This window comes from Stegodyphus dumicola, chromosome 1 (genome assembly GCF_044657685.1).
Source record: "Stegodyphus dumicola isolate Sdum_Otavi_A_Nest chromosome 1, ASM4465768v1".
Taxonomy (NCBI): Eukaryota; Metazoa; Arthropoda; class Arachnida; order Araneae; family Eresidae; genus Stegodyphus; species Stegodyphus dumicola.
Window position 1 is genome coordinate 223506205 of NC_140768.1, and position 19098 is coordinate 223525302.

The window sequence follows — 19098 nt, forward strand, 5'->3', positions numbered from 1 at the left end:
ATAGTTGCATATAAATATGAATAAATAAATCTCATATCTCCTGCTCTGTGTTCCGAAAATTTAATTCCAAGAAAATATAAATTTGTAACTCTTATAGAATGCAACTGAGCGTTCCTTCTTTCAGGTAGAAAAACCAACTATTTTCATCTAATCTTCTTTATCCCCCTCCGTTTATAATTATTGTTTTTTGATTTTAGTAAAAGTAAATTGAAATCAGAAGCAAATGCACTGGTTTTCAACTATGTAAACAAATTTTATTTGAGTGAATTATAAATCATTATTTTTTTAAAAAAAGGAGGTGTGCTTTTCTTTTTTTAACTCATAAGCAATCTTTTAAAATAAAAAAATAAAAAATACAGTTCAACGTGCATTGCAGAGAAATTGTTATTTAAGAAAGAAAAATTATTAAAAATGAGTTATGAATTTTTTTATGGGTTTTTTTTTTTTTCATAAAAATTAATTTTATTTTTCCACACAGTTAACAGGAGGATCAACATACCGAAATTAAATCTAATTTTAAGCAACTGAATTAATTCATTAGACGACAAATGGCTTATAAATTACATTTTTTTATCTGTTATTGATACTTTCGAATGATCAGATCTCGGAAATCTTCAGAAAGATTTTAAATTCCAAACATCGGATTTTAGAACTTTCTTCATCACTCGAATCTTCTGAATCATAACCTAAGAAATCGGTAAAATTTTTATCCCCAAATTTTGGTGTGGCTACTTTTACTGATGCCCATTGTAGAAGAATCCACTAAAAAAGAAAGAACATGATTACAATTTCAACGGTATCTGAATCATCACTATCACTCCCAACAGCCCTCTTGCTACACAATTTTGGTGCGGCATCCAACAAAATTTTCCAGAATTTTTATGAACACTCTGAGTCGTAAAAATTTCTCGAAACTATGTCTCGTATCATCCGATAACTCTGGACATAGGTAAGCTATTGCTAATAAATCTAGCAGTTCAATGCCGGTTGATGTAAACGCTTCGTCTAGCACATATTCCAACCGTCTACTAGTCGAACTTTTAGCCATATCTATTGAATTTCGAGCTATTTTTCAAATGGTGTCCTCCGAAAACATCGCAGACGGAAGTGTCGCGGTGAACACAACCGAAACCGTCGTGGTAAAAAACATCGTGGGAGAAAAGAAATCAAAGGGTGAAAAATTGCAATTATTTAAAACATCGAATATAAATAATCGAAAATAAAGCTCTTCAGAAACTTTCGTAGTTTAAAAACATGATCGTCGAAATCATCAAAATCGTTGTATCGTGGTAAAAACTAAAGTACCTACAAATCATCGCATGACGATAACATCGCACACATGCGTTTTTCAGGTTTTAAAAACTGTATATTCATTTTCGCAAAATAATTTGGGAGCGGCAGAAGGAAAGAGGGATATTTTTACTTTCGTGTTTCATATTTTTGAATGAACTAATAAATTTTTGCTGAAAAAGTAAGAATGAAGCTTAAGCATTTAAAAACTGAAAATGAATGTAACTTATAGCACTTAATAGAATTTTAAATTTACGTAGTTGATTAACAAAGGTCATTTACGTAGTTGATTAACATAAATTAATCGTTTTTTTATAAAGTTTTACTCATAATTTTTCAGGTAAAATATAGCCCAAAAGTATTTAGAAAAGAAAGATAAATAACTGCGTGAAGTTACCTCTGAAAAAATTGCTTAGTTAATTATCAAATTACTTTCTTTAACATTCGTTAATCTGATATTGTTTTGGTGAAAATTATATCTTGTTCTGTTTCCATTTATTCGTAAAATGTTGTTAACATTTTTTGCACTTTCAAATCTTTATGCGAATAGGCATTTACAACTTCTAAAACCTGAAAAACGCATGTGCGCAATGTTATCGTCATGCGATGATTTATAGGTACTTTAGTTTTTACCACGATATTTTCAACGACGATGTTTTTAAACTGCGAAGTTTTTGAACCGCTTTATTTTTGACGACGATATTTTGTACCACGATGTTTTCTCTTTCCTTTCTTTTCTCCTACGATCTTCTGTTCCACGAAGTTTTCGCCTTGCGTTGTTTTCGCTCGCGATGTTTTCGGCTGTAACCCTTTTAAAGTTTATGTGTCTAAAGCGAAATAGACATTATAAGGTTATTAGTATTTGTCTGAAGTCAAATCGATTCACGTTACCTCTCGATATTAGTAAATATCCCCTTTATGGTGATTAGCTGAGAGTAAAACCAGGTGTCCTTTTTGAGAGGATTCGATTTTCATAATTTTAACTTCCAAACCAGTGTTAAAAGAGTTAATATCGAGAAGTAATTGATCCTTTAATTATAAATGCTTGCTTTAATAGTAACTCACCAGGCATGGCAAATAAAATTTGTTGGATTTAAAATGTGTACTAATGTTTAAGTTGGCCCACCAGCGGACGAGCGGTAAAGTCACTGAACACTGGTAGTTCGAATCCTGCGAGCGAGGTGGCTGCACGGACATTTTCGTAGTTTTCCTTATGTGTAAAGTGTTAATACGAGCTAGTTTCCCCTAGAAAGTCCTCCACGAAGGCATCTCTCCCCTCCGTGTAATGCCTTAGAACGGAGCACTTAAATAATAATAATAATAATGTTTAAGTTGACTAGACGATAACTTGCTGACAGTTAGGAAATAACTCTGAATAAATCATGTTTACTTAAGAATAGTTAAGATACCAATGTCCATTTATTGAATTGCGAGATTTGAGAGGCTCTTCTAGATGTTTGACTTTTTCTTAAAATTTTAACACAACATCTCTTATTATAATAACGAACAGATATTTAAAAGCGGTATGCTATTTTTTAACAATATAATTAAATTTCATATTATCAGTTCAGTAAACCAAATATTTTTCTCACGTCATATAATATGTGCATCCACTGCTGATTTTTATAAATACAGAGTAGTCTTTCTTACTAAATTTGCCAGATTTATGCCCGTATGCTAAGGGAAAAAAAAAAAAAAAATCATTGTTGCACGTGCTCATAAAAGTTTTGGTCTTGCACCTTCTGTCAGATTGAAAGCTCCACTCGGTTGTCAAGAGAAGTGGTTAAAGACTCATCTGGGGGCAGGATCTCTTTCAACTAGACTTAGGGTCAGGAGATTAGGCTGGCAAAGAAAAGGGCGCGTGCCGGAGAAGGCCAGTAGGTCGGAGGTCAGTTGCAGCTGCTCTTTTGTGGCATAACGCTAATGCCTCACCGATGGTGGAATTATAGTGGTTAATATATATTTGGTGAATGGGACGGAGGTATTAGTTTGTCCATAACAGATGCTGAAGGACTCATTGTAACCGCCGTCCAGAACCTATACTTCTTTTACCTCCCGCTCACCTACATAGATAGGTAACAGAGATGATGGTTTCGGTTCAAAATTTCGGTAGCGTGTTTTCAGTGCATGAGAACTTAATTAGGGGTCTTTACAACACGTTTTTACTGTTTCTATGATGACGTCTCTTAAAATTCCTTGAATACATTTTAGTCCAAAGATAAAAAGATATACAATAATTTTAATCATATTATTATTATTATTTATTACCGTAAATTTATATAATCAGTTATAATAATTATATTAGAATTCATTGCAATGAAAAATACACAATAAAATATATTAAATAATTATAATAATAATTTTTACACTTCATCAAAAAATTATGTACATACAGCAAAATTAAACTTTGAAAACATTCATATTTTTACCAATATATAAATAAATAGGTAAACGCACAAAATTAAATACAATGTAATCAAACTGTTAATTACAAATGATAATCAGCAAATTATCTTAGATTACTTAAAAGTAATTTTCTGTCTTTTTAAATGTGTGTTATGTGAACGTAATGAAAATAAACCGGGAAAGGAAAAAATTCTTACTGCATGATTCCTGTTCCATCCACCCCATTTCGTCAATAAATCGGCCAGAATGGCGCATGCGTGTTTATGCTAATGGGCGTTGCCGGCGCAGTTAAACTATATTTATTTTGAACTAAGATTATGCTTAGCTATTATCCTATTGCATATCGGAGCATTTCTAATGCATTCTAAGAAGCAGATAATTAGTAACAAATTCTAGTAAGCAGTTTGAAAGTTCAGTGCTAACCTTTTAATAAATATATAAACAATTTATGAATACCTTTTGTAATTTAACTCAGAACTGATCCAGAAACTGTTTTTACCTTATTCTCTGGACATTGTAATATATATGAAAAAAAAGTAGGAGGCTATTGTTAACACTTCTCTTTACTTAATAATAATGCATTTAAATTCCAGTTAAAATTAGGCAAATGATACTTGTTGCTGACAATAACAACTGAGAATTTAAATAGCAAAATAGCAGACAGTTAATTCAAATAATTAGTTATTGTTTTATGTACATTTCAATTAAAAGCAAATAAGTAAAATTTTAAAATATATCAATAGATTGTTAATAATACGTGGCACATCTTTTTCCATTTTCACTTCATCATTTTGCTTAATACAATTAATTTCCAAGGTACTTACGTAGAAAATCCACTACTTCTCTTCTGCATGATACCATTTACTTCAGTATATAGTAATAGCTCACGAATTCGATTTTAATTTCAATTTAGAGCTTCTAACTTTAATTTTCACACTTTGATTGCATGAAAACTGAGAATTACTATAGATTTAAAAATTCTGCATATTCATAATATTATAAAGCAAGAATCTGTATTTTTATGCCTGTTAAAGTAATCAGGTAACCAAGACTAATTTATCTTGTTAATTAAGGATTCAATAACTATGACTCATTAACATTTATGCAGTTGCATAAATGTTTTAAAAATAATGAACCAAGGCAAAGGCTGAATGACAATTTTAATGGAACGAGTCAGTTTGCATTTCCGAAGACTAATTCATATAATATTTTACTTGGCCAATAATATACAAGTATAGTTTCTTTTCTTTGCTATAGACGCAACTGTACATCATGCATAATGAGGATAATGACTAGACACATGACCAGAATGGTGATGAGGTAACGGATGAGTGGTTGAGATATTAGCATAAATACTGCTGCTTGGGCTATTCCAGTAGCTCGTTGTTGATTGAAACAAATTACTAGGGGCAGCGACCCCAGTATGGTGGGGATTCATCCCGAAATTCAGTTTTGGTCCATGTCCATAATTTGACAGGAATAAGTCTGTCTGGTACTTGTATGTGGATGATGGATCTGACAAAGTCGGCTGGGAAGCTTGTTGGGTAAGTCCGTGAAAGTCGAATTTATAAGCATAGCGTTTGCCATGCACTTTTGTCATGATGTTCTTGTCGTAGTAGTAGCGCAGAGCCCGGCTGAGTTTGTCATAGTTCATATTCGGTTTGCTTTTCCGTTGCCCCCAGCGCCGGGCAACTTCATCCGGGTCTGTCAGTTTGAATTCTCCATTGGTTCCTTCCCACGTGATACAAGAAGCATTGCTACTGTCCGACAGCAGTTCGAGAAGAAATTGCCAAAGCTGGATCTGTCCACTACCTAAAGGAAAGAACGAAAATGTGGCTGTCAGTTTCAAATATATGCATTCATTATTTAATATAATTTTAATGCTTCAACTCCTTAAACCTTTTTACTCTAATGTAGCAGATCCTTCCCTTTTGCGTTACAAAGATAGCGAGGCATTTTCTTAATTTTAATTCACTCCGATCCTCCGTTAACTAAGATTGTTATGAAGTAAATGATATTCTAGTGATAATTATTAAAAATAGTTACTAAAATATTTCTCTTCTATGTCGTATGCGAAAAAAGATATATTTTTAGAGCAAGGTGTCATCCAATGCAAAAAAATTAACTCTTGCGACGTCACTTGTGATAGGAAAAGGAGCAGCAAGTACAAGCATGCTGAAATATTTCCCATCTAACTAAAACCTTACAAACCTATATTTTTCACTCGTTTCCTGAAAAGCGCTTTTTTTTAGCGTGTATTCTATTATAGCAACGATGACGATATAATTTTATGCAAAAACTCAAATCAGTCTCATCAGTCTCATAATGAGCTTCCTTACAGCCAAAATGTCTGTATGGTAGAGTGTCTCGACGATCTCTTAATGAATATGAAAGCCATACTCATTAACAGGTTAACAATTAGGATAGTGGTTAGTGACTTTGACTGTCGTACCAAAGGGCCCGGGTTCAAATCCCGGAGAGGGCATGGATGTTTGAAAATATATAGTGTATGTGCGGCACGGATGCACTCTAAATATGCTGCGAGCCGAAAGTCCTCTCGAGAAGTTGATGGCAAGGCAGAGGAGTAGAAGGCCCTCGAATTTCTCCCCCCGGGGAATATTTTTTTCTCAAGACTGGAGACGGAATAGCTAAAGTCAGGCTGTAATCTATATGGTGCTCAAGGCTTATGCCAACGACAGGCGCATTTGACTCCTTGCTACGATGAATCTCGTTGGTTCGCCCTGACCATTGTCAGGCAAGTGAGACTGGTAACAACGACGTGAATACGAAAGGAAACTGAATTGAAATATTTCCCTTCTTTTCCTGATCTTAAACTAAAATGTTTCCTCTTTATATTATTAAGATTTTACAGGCATATTTTGAAATAGCTATATTTGTTTATTATTTATAAAAAAGATTTTTTTAAAGCTTTTTTCTATGCAAAACTCTTTTGAACAAAGTACAATGATCTACAAATATTAAAGGAAAGAATACGTATTTTTAAAATAATCTTTAAGAAAATTTCTCTCATAATAAGAAAAACTAGTTTAGGGAAATTATTTCGGGTAATTTTCTTGAATAATTATTACCAAAACACTTGCTTGCACTGAACAAATACAATTTAATTTTTTTAATGTAAAATGGTTAAATTACTAACATCTTATTAAATTTGAAAACTATGACAGACTGAACGAAGTAAATTTTACTCTTCATGTAATTAAAAGTAGCAACTATTATTTTAAAGGAAAAGTAAATTTTAATAATTATACATATAATCATTCTATTTTTTCTCTATATTTTAGACTATATATTTTTTTAATAATGGAATATATTATAATTTTTTATTTTAAAATAAGTACTTTAATTATTACGCGAGGTTCTCTATTAAAGACATGAAATTCGGTATTATTCGGGAGGATGATAGAAAGATAATATATTATCAAAATTGGTTACTTGCATTTGCCGAAAAATTCGAAAACTGCATATCTTGCTTCAGTTGCATGAAATGGATACACAGTTAACTGTCCAAGAGCAATAAAAATAAGGATTGTGTCTGCAGTTCTTAGTAAATCTATCTATTACAAAGATAGCTACATCTAATATTTGAGCTCTGAAATAAATTTAAAATCATGCGATTTTTGTATTTTTGTCCACCCAGACCTTCTTGACATTCGCCATGTTTCTCGCAAGAGTTGGGCAAATTTTAGAAGTTATCAGATAAAATGAGTAGCCACCAACATATGAATGGCAGAATGAGACGCAGGAGATTATCGGTAGATTGAAGGCAGGCGAATCACAAGCACATGTGACTACAGAGCTCCATGTGACACCAAGTGTCGCCTGCAATTTGTGGAAATAGTTTCAGGACACTGGATCCATATGAAGAAGACTTCTACAAGTTGACCAAGATCTAAAACGACGAATGAGGATCGTTATTTGGCACTTTCAGTGGGGCGACACAGGACTCCTATACTGCTTCACAGCTCTCACTGAGCTGCGTGCTGTCCTTGAAACCTGAGTTTCACGGTCTACAGTTGCCCGAATGCTTCTCGAAATAAAACTGTACGCCCGATAAAAACCGCTATTTGTGCCCGCCCTCACTGCAGCACACAGGATAGTATGGGGCAAACAGCATGCTCCTTGAACCAGACATCAGTGGAACACTGTGCTTTTTACGGATGAGTTGGGATCCAGCTTGGACACTGATATTCGGTGTACCTATATCTGGAGAGAGCCTGGAATACGATACCGTACTTTCTTTCATTAGGGAAAGTATTTTTACAGTAGTGGAGGTGTAATGGTTCGGGAAGTTTATGTTGGACGACCGCATGTGTCTGAGAAAGGCTTTCTCATTGATATGAAGTACAGAGAGGAGATCTCAGAACCGTATGTTTGACTTTTCAGGGGAACATTTGGCCCATGAGGATACTTGCCTCATGGTTTGGTCAGCCAGATCTCTTGACCGTAACCCTATAGAGCATATCTGCGATGCTCCTGGGAGGGAAATTTCATTTCGCCATCATCCCCTCGGACCTCCCAGGAGTCGACGCAGGAAAACCTGTGAAGCTATACTGGCTAGGATCTGTACTAAGCAATCTCGACCACAGTGGTATAAAATCCCGAGATTGGCAGTTTCAGAACTCAGGGACGATCGTTACATTACGGTCAGATCGGAAGGATTGGCATAAGTCCTAGAGCCGATGACACTAGTAACTCGGTAGAACGGGTGTGTTGGGTAATGTCCTCGATGACAGGCAGCCCGCTTAGTATTGGTGAAAGCATTTAAATGACCAGTCAAATTTCCAAGCGAATAGGTCACAGGTACAAGTAGCGCCGAGAATAGGGAGTAATGACTCTTTGGACTCGGCTTGAAAGTGCGATCTGAGTACTTTAGAAATCCGTATGAACCGGGTGTGGGACCCGGATGCTCGGTAAATGAATTTTCAATCATCTTTAAGGTGACTTTTGGTTGGACAACTACTCCTTGCCTAATGAGGGGGTTTTCAACTGTGACTTCAGCCCGTATAGTTGCAAGAGCACATAAATAGTCTGTTATACCCCTCGGAGACCCGTCCAGGAGTTGAAAACTGCTTTACTGCAGGACTGGGAACAACTACCACAGAGACTCTTGATCCACCTGCTGTCTAGTGTGCTAACACGCTAAGCTAGCTATCCGGCTTTGAAAGGAGACCATACCCAAAATTAGATTAATTTTTAGTTCGATATGGCAACACGTACCTTTGGTCATCTCTGCACTATGAACTCTATGAACTTTACTGATAATTATGCGAACATAAAATGACTTTTGAATAATACATCTCTTTCTCTGTTACATATATATATTCCTACCAAATTTCATTAAAACCTGTCCATTAGGTTTTTAGAGATTCGACGTAACGTTCAGATTCTAATAATTTTGCACACGAGTTGAAGAGTTATAAGATGTATCAAATAAAAAAAAAAAACTGTAAATGCATTTGGTGTACCTACTTTCTTCTGAGGAAGAGAGCACAAGGCTTTCACAGAAAATCACCATTACCGTTAAACAGTACAAGATTTAGCAATGTAACTTTATTCACTTGACTAAACCTGTAGAATTATTATGTTTATGAGAGCAGGAAACACGAAAAATAAGCAATGCCTTTTCCAGGATTTGAACTCCGGAGCTCCCGATTATCAGTTGAGTTTGTTTCCAACTACACCACTATAGCAACTATTACTTGCCAAGTGGCAAGAAGGGTGAAAATATTTTACATTTCCTTCCACTTAAATTGCGACTGAGGAGAAGGGGACCCAGCCGCCAGATATAGGTCATGATGAATTACCGTCCACTATAGTTCGGAGGCCACTTGTAGAGCAGAGCTGAAAACATAAAAAATACGCAGTGTTGTGGCTATGATTCGAACATCGGACTTCGATTGCTTGTGGGATGTATTTTCGAATCACTCTACGAAGATCCGTGGTAGGAGAAAAATCCTTACAGCCCTACGTTACTCAGCGAAACTTTTGCTCTCAGAAAAAACCTGATGCATAATCTGAACCTCAGTGAGATACAATGGGTAAAAAAAAAATTAGTTAATTTATTTGCAGCTCTTGTCGTCACTGAAAAAAAAAAAAAAAACACAGAAATTAATAAAATTATCCACCGCTTCACGCGGAGTTCAAAGTAACATAAAATTTAACGCGATTATAATTCACCTTTGCTTAACGCTAACCTAGAAACAGCTAATTCACCTTCCTCGCTGACTGTTAACTTTGACAGCAGCTTGCTTTGACAAAGTTCAAAACATTTCTACGTCTCAAGAGGCATTTTTCTAAAATGACATATTTTCATGAATTTCTTTCGGGCATTTTAAGTCTTACAGATTTTATGCATTACACTGTTATTATATGTATGTTTAGTGCATATGTCTAACTCAAAAATGTTAAAAAATATTTCGCGTTTGTCTATAATTTTGATTGGCAGTTCTATTTTGTTTTGATGTTCATTTGCTTACAAACTTCATTACCATGTAAAACTGTAATTTTAAACAGTTTGTTGAAAATGATGCAGATAGAATCAGTAGAATACCCAAAACAACTAAAATTTCTTTAAATACAAACCAAAAGAAATGAGTAATGAAGGAAAAACTAAAAACTTTTCTCTCACCTGAGTTTGCAAGACGCGTGCTAGTTGGCCCAAACATTTGATATGGATCTGAAAAAGTTGAAAAAATAAATTAACAGTAGAAAATAGATATGAGTTCAGTTTTTAATAGATGCAATAAATGCTAACCACATAACAAAATCTGAGTTATTTATATAATTTTTAAAATATGAGTATCCACTCGTGTTGCTTTCAAAGTAAATAAAAGTCCATAGCGCGTATTATTGAAATGCAAATTTTTAGAAAACATTTACATAGCTATAAGGTATTTCTTCCCTCCTTTCCGCATGCCTTCGTAACTAGAAGCGTACTCACGCGTATTCGAGAGGTCCAGGGTCCCAGTCCCGGCGAGGGCACTGCATATTTTTCACGTCTCCTGCTATAAAATAACGTAATGTATAATAAATAATATTTACTTAAATAGCAGACCTCTCCTCAAAAATGCTACATAACTGTATTTTATTCATTAAATTCATTCTACTCATTAAATAATAAGAAAATATTAATTGTCTTAATTAAAGCTGATAGTGAAATTCTAATGCAGTATATCAAAGACTATTTACCGTAACCGCAAGGAAAACTCTATTACTTTTAAGGATATTCACAGATGAATATTAAAAAATGTATTTATTCTCTTCAAGAATTTCTTCATTTTGATAAAAAACATAGTATATTAACTTACTCTATGTGCTTGTTAATCAAACTTAGAAGGAATGAAAAACATATGAAATGCTTGCATGTGAAACAATAGCATTTCATATGCAAGTCATAGAAAGAAAGGATAGTTAAGCGGCATGGGAGTCCTCTAGATATGCGGTGACCCGAAAGGCTTCTCTAGAGGTTGTTGGTAGGGAAAGAGGGGGATCAAAATTGGCGGGCGAAACTGAGCAAAGCCGTACTGTCACCTGTATGGTGCTCAAGGCTCTTGCCGAGGCCTATCTACCTAAGGGGAGGGATGCCTTCGTGGAGGACTTCTAATGGGAACTGGCTCGTATCCACGCTACACATAGTAAAACCAAGAAAATGCCCATGCAACCAGGACGTTCGCCTGGAATCGAATCCAAGGCGGAACTACCAGTGTGTAGCAACATTACCGCTAGGCCGCTGGCGGACCTTGGTTTTCGTCAGAGGTCATCATCAAGGTGATGTTCAATACCACTGTATATTTATCTTGTCAGGACTAGTGGTTACTTTCAGAGGTGGGCGTCTTAGGAAGGCGATGGCCGTAGCAGGGTTTACTTTAACTAAGCATTAGCGTTGCATAGAAAAGTGGTAGTTCATATCTGTTAAAACAGAAAATTAGGATCTACGCGATTTGATAAAATTTCAGTTATTAATAATCTACCACACAGACTATGAGAAGCGCAAGCCGATCATGCTTGGACACCCTGCAGATACAGATTTATCGCGCACAATACACATGCAATACACCCCGCCAAATGAGAAAGCATTAGCTATTTATACAGATGGCTCAAAGACGGAGAAAGGCACAGGCTGCACCTACTGTGTACTCCAAGAAGGAGAAGTGGTTAAAACTTGGGAAAGACGACTGACAGACAAAAATACCGTCTTTTAGGCAGAGCTTCTTGCATTAAAAGCAGCCATCAATTTGGCAAAATATCAATTAGGAATAAAGGTCAACATATATAGCGACTCTGCCTCAAGTTTGGAGTCCATCCGAGGGCACAAGACAAGGAGTCCTCTGGTGCAAGACATTCAGAAAATTCTTCTAAGTATCCCACCAGATAACAGACCTATTCTGATCTGGGTTCCAGCTCATGTGGGTATTACTGGCAACGAAGCGGCGGACGTGCTTGAGAAACTGCAGCCAATGACTCCAGTAGACTGGAAAACGCTGTAAGTGTTCCGCAGTCCTATTTAAAAAAATCACGCTCAATACCCTTTTACAAGAATGACAGAAAAGATGGGAAAGGGAAAGCACAGGGAGGAGAACCTACAAGTTTTTTTCTGAAAGTTACGTGCTCAATTAATACATACAGCGGAGCACAAACTCAATTCTACACTGGCCATGATCCCTTCCCACATTATCTTAAGAGATTCGGCAAGCGAGCGTCAGAATTGTGTGAATGTGGTGCGGTAGGTGATGCAGATCACTTCCTTTTCAACTGCCCACAAACCGATAAACTGCATTTTAAAATGCCAAGCAGTGAATACTGGCCGCAATGGGCGGAGAATACCTGCGGCAACAAGCAGACGAAAACTAAAATAGAGGAGGTAATCAGGCTATGCTCAGCATGGTACTAAGAAATTCTCCCCGTCCCTTGAGAATTGTATCTTCGCAGCATAATTTTAATAGCAATTCAAAATACTACAACAACTGAAAATCAACACTAGAAAATTAGTTCACCCCGTAGAATAGTAACAGGACTGTAAGAGCAAAACTATTGTAATGTAAGCATATTACTATCCAGTTTGTATGTACTTGATAAAAATAATATTGTAAAGCAATTTAAATGATATTGAAAATCCAGTCAATGTGTAAATGAATTACAAGTTCACTTTGATTATTATCTCAGTAAAAGTATTGTAAATATGAATTCAGATAATTTTTAAATGTACACATAACTGTCATGATTTTATGTAACTATCACATGTAACTTGTACAAGACAATGTTTGTAATCAACATATTTTATGCTTATACACAGGCCTTGTATATGCCCATGCAATATTTATATTTATATTTTTACACGGAAAAAATATTCCCTTCTGCCAGGATGACTATTAACACTGTAAGACTTTTACAACAAAGTTAGGTCAGTGGTTATCTCAGGCGGCGCTCAGCTATTAATAATATTCTTTTTCGGTTTTTAAAGTTTTTTTTGGTTTCAATATAGTGCGTAGAAATTATCATGGTTTTATGATGCAATAAATGTGAAAAATGCATTATATTTTTGCCGGAATTCGAATCAAGGATCTTTCAGTAAGTAACCGGATGCGCTAATCACTTACAGCAAAAGATCATTTGTATCGCATTTCCTGCCTGGAATGCGATAATCCTTTATGAACTTGTACTGAATTGTAGATATTAGGTTTCATTTAATTTGTCGCATAAATACGAAACTTCATTTTATAGAATAATCTCATAGGAATTTATTTAAAGAAATCACATAAGAATTTTGCCATCTGAGATTCACTTCTTTATTTATATATAAATAGTGGTATTTATTTACATAAAATACTTAGTATGCACCAAAGCTTAATACTGAACACTGATAACTCTCAGAAAGTGCATTCATTCTAAACATTCACTCTAAATACTCTACACTCTACAGACCGGAATTCCAACATAAGTCCTTTGTTCACCACGTCGTCAATCAGCGAATTTGCATATTTCCGGAGCTAACACAGTCGCAGAAGTGCAATTTTGTGTTCAATTGTATTTAACATAAACAGTTACCGCATTGGGCATTGGTCGCGACAGTAACTTATCGAGCATATTTTTTTCTCATTATCCTTTGATTTTGATGACCAGTGTAGCTTACATTAGTTCTTCAAAACATCATCGTTATGAAAAACGTTACAGAAAATATTAAGTAAGCATTTGCAAGCCTAAGATGAAAAGTATGTATACAAAATTTATACTTTTATGTATTTTTTTTTTTTTTACACCACAATGTTTTATGCATCGATATTTCGAATTATTATTGCATTGATGTTTATTGCGATTTTTTGTACGACGGTGATTTAAAAACCGAGACACTGTAACCTCCGTCTATAACAATGCTTTGTTCTTCACTATCTTCTTCTTGCAATGTTTTTTCTTTGAGGCTTCCTCGTCGTGCCTGCGCCGGCATGATTTCGGCAAACATTTATTTTTAGTTTAAAAGAATATATTTTAATCCAGTTTTGCAAAATGATTATGTGTCAATTTTTCTAAACAACCTGTTCGCAGATTTTTTAGACGACTTTCATTATATTTGAAGCAATATTTGACCTAAAATGTTAGTGTTTTAAATGTTCTATTGTTCCCTTATTCTTTATTATCTTTCTATACCTAAGTTCGAAGACAATAAAGCCTTTCATAATATCGAAAAGGTATTTTATCTCATTTCTCTTAAACAGCTTTCCAAAGTAGGGGGCTTGTGTTGTAGGTTGACGTTTGGCCATTCCGCTTTGTAAAGGCCAAAAGCGCTAAAATTCATGGACGATATATCAGAAGATTTAGTAGGGATATGAGTGAAGAACATGGCCTTGATATCCGTTTCTTGTTCCATTTTTTTCCCAGGAAATTAACAGTGGATTTTGGCCTGTGTCTGCTTGCTTTGTCTTGATGCAGTTCTATTGATTGATGGTTCTGTGGATAAAGAGATGGCATTTTCATATTTAAAAATTCGGTGTACAGTATGCTCCTGTTAATATGGGGAGTTGATATAACATATGTATCCACTTTTTTTACTTTAATTTGCCGTTATAGGATAAGCCAGCAACAATCATAAATCCTTTTGAAAAACATTCTTTATATTCTTTGAATCATGTTTTTAAATTTGTTTTCTCCTCTGTGATGATAATAAATAGATCTTTTTTCATTGCAGTCATTTCAATACGCTCAAGATTCATCTAATACGACAACATTTTTCTGTTTTTGTCCAGATAAATGTTTCTCATAAAGAATTCTGCAGCACCTTCTGTGTTCGGCGATATGTCGTGGAGAAATACGATGTACAATGCGTTTTCCCGCCTTTTAAAAATTCAAACCAGCATTGATCACTTTATTTATAGTTAACACTGAGCATTTCAATGATTTGAAAGTGCCCTTTGACTTGTGAATTTTCTTTCAACATTAAAGATTGCAACATTCGAAGCATTCCGCTTCTTCCCTGGATGCGTATTTGGAGCAATTTTTTCCATCTGGCCCCAAAATGTTTTTTTCTTGCTTTCTTGTTGACATTATTACCTATTGCAACTTTAGATATCGAAAAGTCATGGCTTTCACAGCGTTGTGTAATAACTAAACTCTAAAACTCAGCGGCACAAACAGCCCTTAGAGAGCCATGGCCGGCAATTCCCTGATATCTGCTGTTTAGACCGTGGGTTCCGGGGTGCATGAACATATTCCTGGACAAGTGGTCAGTTTGTCGCAGGATTCTCGGTGTTTAGTTCCCAAGCAAACTTGCTACTCATTTTACCGATTTACTCAAGGGATAAAAGGCTAAGTCAACCTTATCCAGCCCGAGGACCGAACCCCGGACCTGTGGGGCTGCTGTGCGACGCGCTAGCCACTGCGCCACCGGGCCCTTTTTAATAACAAGATATGAATAATTTTCTTCAGAAAGAGCACAGTCATAGCCTCCCATCTATTGCTTCTTTTAAAGTGCCATTTTGCATGAAAACAAAACTGTCAAGAAACTGACGATAATTTAGGTTCTCAAAAAATATAGTTGAAGTTTAAAAAAATTTCCAAGTAGAAGACTTTTATATTATAGCAAAGCAAAATCGTCTAATAAATGTGCGAACAACTTCAATAGTTTAAAGAACACTTTTCAACTATAAATGCTCTTCGCATTTTCTCAAATATTTTGTATGAAATTTTTTGCTAAATCATTATATATTAAAATGTTAAGAAAATTAATTTGTGATTTGTTTTGAAAAGTGCACTTACCTTGTGTTTGGACTGGTGTTGGTGGACTCCATGGCGTTTTGTAGGAACTTTCTAAAAAAAAAAAAAAAAAAAAAAAAAAAAAAAAAAGGTAATATGTTAGGATGTTAGGTGTTTATAGGTTAAAATATCATTAGTTGATTACAGAATGACATACATTTGACATACAAAACTACGAAAATTATAAAAAGTTATCACATTTTTATCTGATAACGTAAAGACATGCTTTATAGCTATCCGTCATCGAATTTTTTTATTATTTTTTATTTTTATTTATTTATTTATTTATTTTTTTTTATTTCTAGTGGTAGATTACAGAGACAAGTGTAAACAGAACAAGCAAAGATAAAAGAAAATGGGTTTACAACAATCTATAAATCTGTTCTATGTCTCGCCTCCCAATATCTCTCTCAAATATCCATCATTGAGTACAGGGCAACGACTCAGATGAGAGGCATCCATTTCCTCACGCAAGTTGCCCAATTTAAAAATTGGGGTTGGAATAAATTTCATTCGATGCAAATGTTTTAAAAGGCAATCATAGCTAGTAACAAGACGAAAAATAGCAACAGATTTCTTTCTGGCCATAAAGGAGTATCAAAAATTCTGTTAATCCATATTTTATGACTCTTCTTTTCTTCTTTTCGATAACGTCATTCCAGAAAGCTTCTCTGTAGTTATCTTTGATTACTCTTTTGGCAGTGTAAAAAGGGATGTGCTTGTAAGTTATTTGAAGAGAGGAAATAAATTTAAGCCGAATGCACCAAAAAATGTGGATAATTAAATAGACCGTGCAAGGAAGTCATGTGGTGTTCATATCAGATTTTCTTTCCTCAACTGATATTAAATTTACTAGAATCTTGCATCAGATTGATAAGTTTTATAATTTAGAAAATTGAATGGGTCGTATGGAAAAAAATCCTATTGTTTTAATGGTATATTATATCAGTTTATATCAATATCAGTATTATAAGGTGTCATTTATATCAATAATAATTATATTAATAGTTGTCGTGCTATATATCAGTGCTTCTTTCGAAATTTCAAAGTGGGATTTCTAAATTCCTGAGTGGATTTAACAGTTGGCATAAATATCGGCATTGGCAAAAGGCAGAGATTATTTATTATCCATAAGCAATTCAAAGGTATCCTATCAATGAAGCATATATCTAATACATTGGCTATACAATTGGTTTTTGTGGTTTTTTTCCCTGTGCAACGTGAATTCGAGCCAATTTCCTTTAAAAATTCTCAACGAAGGCATCCCTTCCCTCAGGCAGATAGCCCTCGTGTACTTTGCCATATGCAAATAACTTAACCTAACGAAAAAAAGATATACATAAACAATTTAACAAGGCTTAACGGTATAAACGTTTGGATATTAAAAAGTTAAAAAAATTCAGGAGATTATTAGACAGTAGAAGTTAATAATAAGAAATGAAAAGTCATTAAATAAAGCTCACTGCAGTAAAAAGTTGATGGTTTGTTATCAATTATCAGCTTATCAACAAATCTCTGAGATAAATGCTATAGCAAAATTTATATAGTTTACATATTCCTATGAACTATATCTGCTATCACAACTCGAAAAAACAGCAACATTTAAAAATCTTATTTGACTTATATGAAATCAAAGAAGTTAAAAAATTAATGATTTTATTTAAAAAAATAGTGCAAATTTGTACGGATGAAAAAAAGTCAAAATTTTATGAAAATCCGTTTGAGATAAATTACCTCAATGTAGAATTTATTCTAACGAATTTTTAGAAATTTATACAGATATTTTTTACAAAGGGCAAATTATACGCTTGTGTATAATGTCTGATAGCAAGGCCTACATGATGAACGCAACACATTAAAAGGCACATACGTTAAGTATAGTAATATTATTGTATTCAGTTTTATTAACTTCACTTTTTAGTTTATAAGTTATTAGTAACCAAAATACTCTTACAAAACATTTTTCTTCCTGCACGTGTATTTTGTTTGTTTCTATAAATCAGAAGTTTCTAAATCATATGATATAAGAACTAATAAAGAAAATACACGAGGGCTATATGCAAGTAACTTTGGCATAATTCTCGGTATTATGTATGATCACGTGCTAGGAGACAGCGCCATTATGCGGGAGGTGGGAATTTGATATCGAAATTTTGATGGGAAATTTTTTTTTTTTTTTTTTTTTTTTTTTTTTTTTTTTTGTGCCGCTATTGCTGACTAAACAATTTTTTGGGAATTAAACACTAAATGAACAAAAGTTACAGAGTGACACGAAATTTTCTCCATGAATATTTTGATGAAAGACTATGTAGTTCCGAATGTTTTTCATCTTTAATGTGTTATCTTTATTTATTAATCGTCGCTTAACAAAGTTAAGCAATCATATAAAAGTAGAAAACTGAATTTGTATTTTAGTTCCTCACTCGCTATCTACCTCTTTATAATTATCTACCTCTCTCTTAATGTGTTATCTTTATTTATTAATCGTAGCTTAACAAAGTTAAGCAATCATATAAAAGTAGAAAACTGAATTTGTATTTTAGTTCCTCACTCGTTATCTACCTCTTTATAATTAATATTCGTACCCACAAGCGGCCGATCGGTAAGGTCGCTGAACACTGGTAGTTCAGTCCGAGGTTGGAATCCCGCGAACGGGCTGGTTGCACGAATGTTTTCGTGATTTTCCTTATGTGTAATGTGCACACAAGTCAGTTTCAGTTAGAAAGTCCTCTACGAAGGCAACAATTAATATTCTACGTGTTTCTCTCTACTTTGTATTGCGCTCTGTTCATTTCGTGGCGTTGAATTAAACATAATTTCAACGGTGTCTTCTAGAATGACACCCAAGTCCATCAGACTATGTCCAAATTGATCGAGGTTTATTGGTAGACTGTGGTAATGCATCATTCTTCGTTTAAATATACCCCCACACATTTTCTTGAAGGATAAATCAGGTAGTCTAGTTGGTCAAACAAAATATGGGACATCATTAATTCTGAAAGCTCGTTTTGGTAGTATACTATGAGGACTGAGAAGCATAGTCTTGCTAAAAAATTGCTCCAGGAAGATGGTGCAAGTATGAAAGTGAGATCTGCTCTAACGTTATTAACATATCGAATACCTGTAGTAAAGGCTTGA

General features: G+C 34.5%; 1 protein-coding gene across 1 annotated transcript in view; it reads right to left on the reverse strand.

Moving 5' to 3' along the window:
* Window positions 1–4837: 4837 nt before the first annotated feature.
* The window catches only part of LOC118188730 (retroviral integration site protein Fli-1 homolog), an 82233-nt gene continuing 67972 nt past the window's right edge, over window positions 4838–19098 (reverse strand). Inside the window, exons 3-5 of the mRNA XM_035359220.2 lie at window positions 15964–16014; window positions 10346–10393; window positions 4838–5508 (exon numbers count right to left, since the gene is read on the reverse strand). Of these exons, the coding sequence (XP_035215111.1) occupies window positions 4967–5508; window positions 10346–10393; window positions 15964–16014 (641 nt within the window). The 3' untranslated portion in view covers window positions 4838–4966. The remainder of the gene's footprint in view (window positions 5509–10345; window positions 10394–15963; window positions 16015–19098) is intronic.